The 9,936-nt window shown below is 56.8% G+C and overlaps 1 protein-coding gene across 1 annotated transcript; it reads left to right on the top strand.

The window, feature by feature from the left end:
• Positions 1–2,037: 2,037 nt before the first annotated feature.
• NMNAT2 (nicotinamide nucleotide adenylyltransferase 2) lies at positions 2,038–9,936 on the top strand (the record flags this gene model as incomplete). The annotated part of the gene is made up of 10 exons (XM_010294966.1): positions 2,038–2,126; positions 2,817–2,884; positions 3,927–4,005; positions 5,171–5,303; positions 5,941–6,021; positions 6,137–6,181; positions 7,442–7,518; positions 9,127–9,228; positions 9,462–9,529; positions 9,659–9,936. Coding segments are annotated over 10 exons (845 nt in total), but the record flags the coding sequence as incomplete, so codon positions are not given.

Raw genomic sequence — 9,936 nt, 5'->3', positions numbered from 1 at the left:
CGGAAAGCTGGGACTTTCCGTCTCCAGCGCTGGTGAGAAGCCATCTTTGCTTCTCTGAGAGCACCTTCAGAGGAGCGTCGGGGCACGAATGGACGTAGGAGCTCATGGGAGTTCAGCAAGTCTTTGCTGGCGTTTTTACCCTGGAATGTCACCTTTTGGAAACACCAGCCCGAGGCTGTTGCTTCAGTTGGGTTGATGGCTGGACTTGATGATCTTAAAGGCCTTTTCCAACCTTAGCGACTCTGTGATTCTGCGATCCGGCTGGAGGGACCCTGGCAAGTCTCTTGGCGCGGTGGGACAGAGGCAACGCGTGGTGCCGACCGGGGAGGGAGAGGGGTAAGAGCCGTGCGGCTGCTGAGGTGGGAAGGGCACCCGGGGAAAGCCCCAGGGACGACGCGGCTGACGTTGCACAGGCTGTGTCGAGGGGAGCAGTGAGAATTTGAGGGAGAAAGGGCCGTAGGCGAGGGAGTCGGGTTGCGTCAGCAGGTAACGGGTGGACCCCAGGAGCCCATGCGCAGGGCATTTGGGCCCCCACGCCCCAGGGCCTGCAGAAAGGGCTCTCCCCCTTCAATGACATGCTCTCAGACCAGTATTTCCTCTCCTCTTCCAAGGCTTCGTCCTGCAGCAGCTGCTCTCTGTGAGGCGGATCAAGCAGAGAGCGAGCAGGGCTTGAATAAGCAGGATACAAGCAAAGCTGGAGCAAGCAGGGCTGGAGCAAGCAGGACTCGAGCAAGCAGGGTTAGAGCTAGAGGTTGAGAGCTCACCAGCAGCATCCCAGCACTTTCCAGCAGAGAGGAGCAGATGGGAATGAGCATCTCAGTCCTGGTGCGCTGCTCCTCCTGGTCAACCCTTCAGCATTTCCAAAACAGCCGCATGTGAGGCGTAGGTCTTGCGGTGAGGGTGGCAGGGATCCATCCGTGCTGAGCACCCATGCGTGCAGTTCCGTGTGTGATGGGTTCTCACCAGAGCAGAGTAGAGGGGGAGCATGACCTCCCTCACTCGGCTGGGCATGCTGCTGGTGGTGCACCCAGGACACAATTGGCTTTCTGGGCTGCAAGCACCCGTTGCCGGCTCATGTCAAATTTGTTACCCACCAGTATCCCCTCCCAGCACGGCTGCTCTCCATCCATTCATCCACCCATCCCACCATCCACCCATCCACCCATCCATCCACCCATCCACCCATCCATCCATCCATCCATCCATCCATCCATCCATCCATTCCCCAGCCTGTACTGATGTCCTTCTGCAAGGAGTTATGGCCAGCCGCTGACGCATGAGCCAGCAAAAAGTTTTCTGCCCATAAAACCACGTGGTTGTCCCGCAGCCTGGCGGTGGTGGAGGTAGCGGGCTTTGTTATTATCCTGTTTTTTTAAACTTTGCCCACATCTAAGAAGTCCTTGTCAGAAGTAATGCTCGAGGTTAGGAGAGCTGTCGGTCATCTTCCAGCTGCTAAGAAAGCTTTTGGCTGGTAGTCAGCAGCTATCTGTAGGAGGCAAAGAAGGGAGAAGTCATGGGGAGAGAAAGGGTGGACGCAGTTTCTGGGCAGAGAAAAGAAAGGATTTGTCTGCAGGCAGTGAATGAACCAGCTTCATGCATCACCTTGTGGGCTCGGTCTGGCTCCTCCAGGGCTGCCCAAACAGCCCGTCTCTGCGGAGCGGCTCTCGGCGGTGGTGCAGGCTCTCGGCGGCCACCCTGCCGCTGCCCTGGCGAGGTGGTTGAAGGTGATTTGGGGTCTGAGTGCGATTTAGCTTTTGCTAAAGACCTGCCTTCTTCCACCAAATTCTCCTTCCCACAAGGTTCGGGAGTCCCCAGGAAAGCCCACGCTCAGCATCGCCAAGGATGGCACCGAGTGAGACAGGCAGTAAAGATGAAGCCAACCCTTCCCTTGGTCGCCTTCCCTACCTGGCACTGCCCGAGCCGGGATGAGCCGCTCCACAGGCGTTGGTCAAAGCCAGTGGGCGGCAGTGGGGTGTTGTGGGGTCGGTGGGTCCCGCTCAATCCCCCTGCACCCTTTTCCTTGTCCTCCTCCTTCAGAGCGAGCCCGGGATTACCTGCACAAGACTGGACGCTTCATCGTCATCGGTGGCATTGTCTCGCCCGTGCACGACTCCTACGGGAAGACGGTGGGTCGTCCTCGTTTTCCCTTTCTGCCTCCCATGTGCGACGGTATCTCTGAAACCAGGGCAAGCACTGGGCAGCACTGCCTGCACCCGTGGTCCTTTCATGGTCCTCCTCTGCTCGGGGCAGCTCCTGACCATGGGGAAGTCTCTGAGAGGAGGGAGAGGATGAAACCGCTCATTCTTTAGATAAAAACCGCACCAAGACCCTACAACCAGCCCCACCAAAGAGAAATGTTGTCACCCAGAACGGTGGTGGCTTTGTTTGTTTGAATAATTTCAAAGCCAATTTTATTGCAGGGATGGTGACAATGCAAACGGGGACCCTTAAAACCACTTTCTGGGTTGGGGTGAAATGCAAATTAGGAGAGGAGAGACTCCTCCTCCCCTGAAAGCTGGAGAAATTTCATCAAGAAACCACTGTTCCTGGGTCTGGCCCCACTGCAGTGCAGGGCTGAGGGGTGGTGCTGAGCAAATCTCACCGACCAATGCATAACCAGGGCTGGTGCAAGGCAGGGACTCCTCCCCTCCAGCAATCAGGAGCTTAAATAAATTTTTGTGGGCAGGATCGAATCCTTCTGGCCTGTCTCACCTGAGCAAGCCCGAAGCTCTGCCCTGGGAAGGTTTGCAAGCCCAGGCTGGCCAGGGCATGATGCTTGCCTCCCATAACTGTTCCTCCATCACCTTCTCTTTCAGGGTCTGGTCTCAAGCCGGCACCGCCTGACCATGTGCCAACTGGCCGTCCAGTCCTCTGACTGGATCAGGTAAGTGGCAGAGCTTGCACCTGCCGTGGCACCAGCAGCCCCCAGCAGCCCCTGGCCCTTCCCCGGCACTGTGATGGCAAAGTTCTGCCCACAAAGTGGAGATGCCACCAGCTGCTAGAGCTCTAGGATGGACTTCCTCCTCTGCCAGCCAAAGCTTGATTAAAACCCAGAGGTCTTCCTCTCCTAGTCCAGCAGAACTGATGAGGAGTGTTACACCATCCTTCAAGGGAGCCCTTTGGCTTCAGGGGCTGCGTCCGTGGTGTCTAGGTGGGGCCCAAAGTCACCCAGCCCACCCCAGCCTTGTGCTATGGCACCTTCCCTTTCTACACCTGCAGCACCAGTCCACGGACTCTCTCCTTCTCAGCATTGCCACGTGGCATCTGGTGACTGAGGTGGGACCAGAAACATCTCTGGGCTGCCCTCAGGAAACAGGATTGTAACACGTGTAGTTACATCCAAGCCAAATGAAAGCTGGTTAGTTGGGTACCAAGAGTGGAAAAGTATCCAGGCACACGCTCAGGTCCCCAAAGCTATTAGGGAGAGCTGGATGGAAGGGCTGGAGGAAGGACAATCTCTACAACTACCTGAAAGGAGGTTGTGGTGAGGTGTGTGTTGGTCTCTTCTCCCAAGGAACTAGCAATAGAATGAGAGGAAACGGCCTCAAGTTGCACCAGGGGAGGTTTAGATTGGATAATAGGAAAAATTTCTTTGCTGAGAGAGTGGTCGAACCTTGGAACACGCTGCCCAGGGAGGTGATGGAGTCACCATCACTGGAGGTGTTCAAAAAAGTAGACTTGGCACTTCAGGACATGGTTTGGTGGGCATGGTGGCATTGGGTTAATGTTTGAACTTGGTCATCTTAAAGGTCTTTTCCAACCTTTATGATTCTATGATTCTATGACGTGGTCCATAGGAGAGCTGGGGGAGCGATGGTGACTGCTCATGGCACTGCTGGTTGGCCCGGTGGGGAGGAGGTAGCATGGCCAGGAGGTCAGGGCACTGGCCATTGGCCAACACTGTTGCCTTGTTGTGCTCCCCACAGGGTGGACCCCTGGGAGTGCTACCAGGACACCTGGCAGACCACCTGCAGCGTGCTGGAGCACCACCGTGACCTGATGAAGGTGAGGCAGACCCCTACTGTGGGTGCATCTGGGGTGAGGGCATGGCAAGAGTGCAGGAAGCGGGGTAGCTCTTGCACCAGCACATGGGCATCAACAACCAAAATACGTCTGGGACAGACGGAGAGAAGACTTGCAGGAAAGTGTCTGAAATCCTGACCTGGAAGAGGTGTGAGATACCTTGTCACGGCCGCTTTGAGCTCCTTGTCCTGATGGTGAAAGCAAACTGAGCCCTCCAGCCGGAGCCAGCAGGCGTCCCGGTCCCACGCGCACCAGGCGGGGGGAGCAGGGGTGCAGGCGGACTGAAGGCAGCGGTGGGCATAAGCCAAATCATTAATGCCAACAGCTTGCTCCACCCTGAGGGGAAGGAGAGGTAGATGGGCATCCCCTCTCACCCGCTGAGTCGGAAGTGCTGTATGAACCCAACAGTAGCAGGAAAATTCAGCATCTGGGAAGTCCCCGTGGAGCACAAAACCCAGGAGGAAAAGTCCCTCCAAAGCCCAGGCAGGCCTGAGAGCTGAGGAGGAAGGTGACCAGCCTCGGGTGGCCACGGGGGCGGGGAGAGCAGGGCTGCAGCCAACACACTTGGATATAGCACGGAAATCAAGGACGGTGAACGGATAAAAGAGCATCATACTAACTCTGGGCAGCCCAGACAAGCGGCACAGGAGTAGCATTAACCAGCCTGGTGGGATGTCCGGTGCATGCAGGGTCCATAGCCTCAAAGCCAGCGAGCCCCTGGAGATGCCTGCCTTCTCCTCCAGGGACCAGTGGAGGAGAAGAGGGCACGTTTGCTCCCGGGGTAACGCGTAAGCTGCTGGCTTTGCATCACTGATTCATCAGCTGCTGTATTTTTATTTATTCGTTAGAATTTATGAGCACCTCTAGGCGATGGGGGCGATGCCTGCCTGCAGGCAGACTCATGGGTCCACACTGAAGTTAATCCCACCGTCCCCAGCCTTAATCACAAGTCATTATCCACAGGGTCCTGCTGGCCCCAGGCCCATCTGGTGAGGCTGGATGGGACTTGGGATCCTAAAGTGAGTTTGGACATACCTGTCACTGAAGATGACCTTCAGCTGGGGTGCGGAGGCTCAATACGGGGTTCATAAAGGTTTTGGGAGGTAGCTGGGGTGAAGGCACTGTTCCAACAACTCCCTCATTGCAGAGAGTGACTGGCTGCATCCTCTCCAACGTCAACACACCCTCTGTCACCCCTGTGATCGGCCAGCCCCAGAACGAGTCCTCACAGACCATCTACCAGAACAACAACAACAACGTCTCCAACAAGCCCACCGCGGGTAGGTGGCAGTGGGGTAGGGAAGAGAGGGATGACCACCCACCCCTCACCTCCTAGCCAGGGCTTCCAAGTGTTAGCAACGGTGCTCCATCATCTTAGTTTTGGGTCAGGTCGCTCATCAGGCTCCACACATCAGGCCCAGGGTTGGGTGGGGATGCGTTGGAGGAGTTCCTTAACATCCAACGCAGCAAGGGGAGCCAAGAATGACTTAAAATGGCTGTGAAATCTTACTGGACTTCAGCTGGATGATGTCCAGGCAGTGAGATCAGCTAAGAGAAAGGCTACCTGCTACCCACCGGGTGCATGCAAGGGATGAACTGGCAGGAGAGGTGATGTGGCTGGGTTCCCCAAAAGCACATAGGATGTGGGATATGGAGATATTAGCTGGGGATAAGAGGGGGCATTACTTAAATCCCATAAAAATTAACATTTAGTAAATTTTTTAGTGATTTTAGCTGTCCAGCTGGCCCCTTCAAGGCACAGCATAGTGCTCTCTGGAGTTAAGAGGGCGAAAGGAGGTGGTGGGGAGATGCTAAGAGCAGTTCCCGCACCCGGGCACAGGAGTATCTCACAGGACCAGGGTGGTCAAAGCGCCTGTTGGTCACACAGTCCCGTTAATTTTTCTTCTTCATCTTTAGCAAAGATCCTGGGGAAGGTGGGAGAAAGCCTGAGCCGGATTTGCTGCGTTCGCCCGCCCATGGAGCGCTTCACCTTTGTGGGTACGTGGAGGGAAGGTCCAGCATCACCCCTGCTTTAGCTCCAGCCCCCAACCTTCCTCCCAGCCCCTTCTTCTAGGCCAGGCACCAGCACCTCTCTTTTGCTTCCCTTCCCCAGATGAAAACGCCAACCTGGGGACAGTGATGAGATATGAGGAGATCGGTGAGTACGCAGGTCCCCTTGCCCTGGCTCCTCTGGGCCAGCGCTGCGTGGCTCGGGAGCGACGCTGCGTGTCGGATTCGGTGGCGAACGAAGGATGCTGAAGCATCTCGCCCTGGTGCCAGCTACCAGGGCTCAGGGGTGAAACGGGAGCAGCCCTAAACTGGCCTGAAGCTGTTCCCACTGGCAGACAAGCAGCCGGAAAAAAGGGAGTGAGCAGCGGGCGCCGACCTGCCGTGGCATCGTGCCTTGGAAGTCACCCCAAGCGCGGTCAAACTTGACCTCCCGTGGCGGAGTCACCCACGTCCTCGCATTGCCTGCAGCCCTGCAGAGCTTTGCGCACGGCAGCGGGAGAGATTTCAGCCACCCCACCGGCCACGGTGCCCCTTTCTCTACGGCCCTTTATGGGGTTTAGAGCCACCGGGCTGCCAGGCACCTGGCAGCTCCGTGCATCACCCAGGGCTCTGCACGGGGAGCGCGCGGGTGTTTCTGACGCCCGTTTCATGGGCTAGCTCACGCGCGGCCTGGCACAACACCCATCCTAGCACGGGCACCATGCAGAGCCCAAAGGCTTTGGCCACCTGGAAATGCCAACCTGGGAGGCACCTTCCCGTGCAGCTGCCTCTTCCCAGCCCTTGGGGCAGGTTTATGGCTTTCCTCTGGTGGTTGTGCAAATAAATTAATCCTTATGGGCCCGTGGGAGCAGGAAGCTCCTTCCCGCAGCACAACTTTCTGGCTGAGCAGCGAAGCCAGCCCTCAAAGCAAGCTGTCAGCAAGCACCAGTCCCAGCCCAGGGAGAGAAAGGGAGGACATGGAAGTCCTCCAAGATGAGCAAGGAAAACCTCTGGTGCTTCACCGTCAGCTTTGCTAAAGCAGACACGGCCATGCCCAGGGCTCTGAGCAGTCGCCTGGGCTCTCGAGCCCCTGCTGCAGACCACGAAGTGACTGTGGGTGCCCACAGCATGGCGAAATGGCTCCCTTCCCCGGGCACAGCCCGCCTCGAGGGCTGGAGCACAGCCGTAGTTGAACAGCACATAGCAAGCCAGGAGAGGAGCTGAGATGAAGTGGGGTGGGGGGACTTGATGTTTGGTACCAGTAGGGATGCGAGAAGGACCACGGGATCTTTAGCAGGACTTGTTTTGGCAGGAGAGGTCTGTGCAGAAGAGGATCCCCCCCGAGCAGTGCGGTGGGGTGGCGGGGGGCACAGTGCCTGCTCAGCCCCGTTGGCTCCCACCTCTGAGCTTCTCTGCTTCTTTTCTTCAGAGCTTCGCATCTTACTGCTCTGTGGCAGCGACCTGCTGGAGTCCTTCTGCATCCCCGGACTCTGGAACGAGGCGGACGTGAGTCAGCGCCGCTGGGCACCCCTCCACGCTCCTCTTCCCAGGCTCCCTTCCTCCTCCTCTGCCTCCCACAACCAGCGCTCCTGGGAGTCACTCCCCGGGCCCCTCGGGATGGCAGGAGCTGTGTCCACCACCCCTACTGCCTCCTCCATCCCAACCCTAACCCTCGCCTCCCCTACACACGGGCAGCCTGGGGGACGGGGTCTTCTGCTCCCAAACCACCAGCCCTACCCATCCTCCCCTTCCGCAGACCCAAGCCCTGCTCCCACTCACTGTTCATGCAGAGGACATCACCTGGGGTGCTGGGTAAGCCCACCCCAAGGGATTTCCAAAGGTTCTGCTCCCATTTCTCATCCCTTGGAAGGAGCCAGTACCAAGTAGATGCCAGTCCCAGCAGAGTGAGTTGTGGAGTCAGGAGCCAAGATACATACAAAAGTTGGCCAGACATTAGAAATTAAACACATTTACAACCAAATTGACAGCTTTCGCTTAATAAAAGACTTTTCCTGCAATGTGGGGTACCCACATACCCATCTTTACAAAGTCCGAGAAGTAAAACCATCTTGACTCCTCAGCCAGATGATGCCTAACACCAACTCACAGCTGACGTGAGCCCGTCTCAGCACCTTCTCACTGCCACAACTCAAATGGATGAAATCCACTGCCCACCTCTCTGTGACCCCCCTCCATTAGTGAAGGACTGGAGCAGGACACCCGGCACTCTGGACACTGCGGTCCCTGCCTGAAGAAGGCATGTTTTCATGGGAGGACACCAGCCCTAGAGAGGGGCTGGGCTACTGACCCCCACGCTGCTCCTGGCAGTCAGAGCGGTGCTGGCTGTCGGAGTTCACCTTGCTCCTTGCTGAAATTGGGTGGTCAACACAACCCACCACCTCCTTGAGCTTCTCCACCATGTCTAAAATCAGTTCGCACACCTTCAATCCTAATTTTTTTAAAAACAATTAGCTGGCAGATATCCCCTCTGAAAGGCTGCAAAATCTGAGATGAGGCAAGTCTTGAAGCCCAGCACAAAGGATGCAAAAATTGGATGTCAAAAGAGGCATTCTGCACCAGCACCACCTCACAGGCTCCTGCTGCCTGAATTTGCTGACCCAGAGCTCTTTCAGATGACCCTGGTTTGTTTCAGCCGAGATGGGTGCGAGCAGTGGGAGCTGATCCCCTGCAGTGGCAAACTTGGCCACCAGCCTTTGCGCAAACAACCTTGGAAGAAGAAGCCTACAAGACCTCTGTTAGGACCAACATGTCCGTCCTGCTCATAAAGCCTTCCAGCGAGGCAGAGGTCATGTCCTCCTTGGGCAACCTCTTCTGCTGCCACCCTCCTTCTACCACGACAAGTCCTCCCTGAAGCCTAACCTCAACGTCTAGTAATAGTATTTAACCTATGCCTTTTTATTTCATCCACTGCAGACCACTCACCGCCTTGATAATTCCAAGTTCTGCCAAAGACTGTTGAGATGACAGCCTCAAATTCATTTCTCTCTCCATCCAGGCCATGGCACAAATTTCATGAGGCAGGGCGGGTGGCAGACAGTGGCAGGTTTTGTGTGGGATGGTTGTAAAGTTCTCCCTGCTCTGCATTGCTCCTAGATGGAGGTGATTGTTGGAGAGTTCGGGATCGTGGTGGTGCCCCGGGATGGAGCAGACCCTGACCGGATCATGAACCACTCCTCCATACTCCGCAAGTACAAAGTAAGCAGATGTACACGTGGCCGGGGAAGGCTGTGAGAGGACCCACAGCCTCCCTTTACCCGTGGGAGCACTTCTGCCACAGGGCACAAAATGTCTCAAGGCCAGATGCTCTCAGCTCCTAGGTGGGGTGAGCAAGGGGGCCACCATGCAGCCAGAGGGTGGGGTGGGGCTGGTGGGGCAGACACCCACTTTCAGGCCATCCCTTCACTCCTCTCTTCCTCCTTCCACTGCAGAACAACATCCTGGTGGTGAAGGACGACTCAAACCACCCCATGTCAGTTGTCAGCTCCACCAAAAGCAGGTGGGTGATGCAGGGGGACTCCCACTAGGGAGTGGGGAGAGGGCTACCCCCAGCCAGCCCCTCCATATGTGGGGGCACCTGACCCACCCAAGAGGGCTCTGACCCCTTTTTCTCACCCCGCATCCCCAGACTGGCCCTGCAACACGGGGATGGACACGTCGTGGATTACCTCTGCCAGCCCGTCATCGACTACATCCTCAAGAGCCAGCTCTACATCAATGCCTCCGGCTAAGCGCGAGAGGGCTTGCAGCGAGACAGCCCTCGTGTCCCGCCTGCCTGCAGCTCTCCATCACTTTTTTCTCTCTCTCTCAGTCCGTGTCTCCATCTCTCTCCCCACCCCATGGTCTCCTGCCCATACCTGCCTCAGCCCCGGCGCCAACGCTCCATTGTGCAACAATGTCCAGGGA

Source organism: Phaethon lepturus, unplaced genomic scaffold (assembly GCF_000687285.1).
Source record: "Phaethon lepturus isolate BGI_N335 unplaced genomic scaffold, ASM68728v1 scaffold36659, whole genome shotgun sequence".
Lineage (NCBI taxonomy): Eukaryota > Metazoa > Chordata > Aves > Phaethontiformes > Phaethontidae > Phaethon > Phaethon lepturus.
This window is presented reverse-complemented; position numbering and strand designations above follow the sequence as displayed.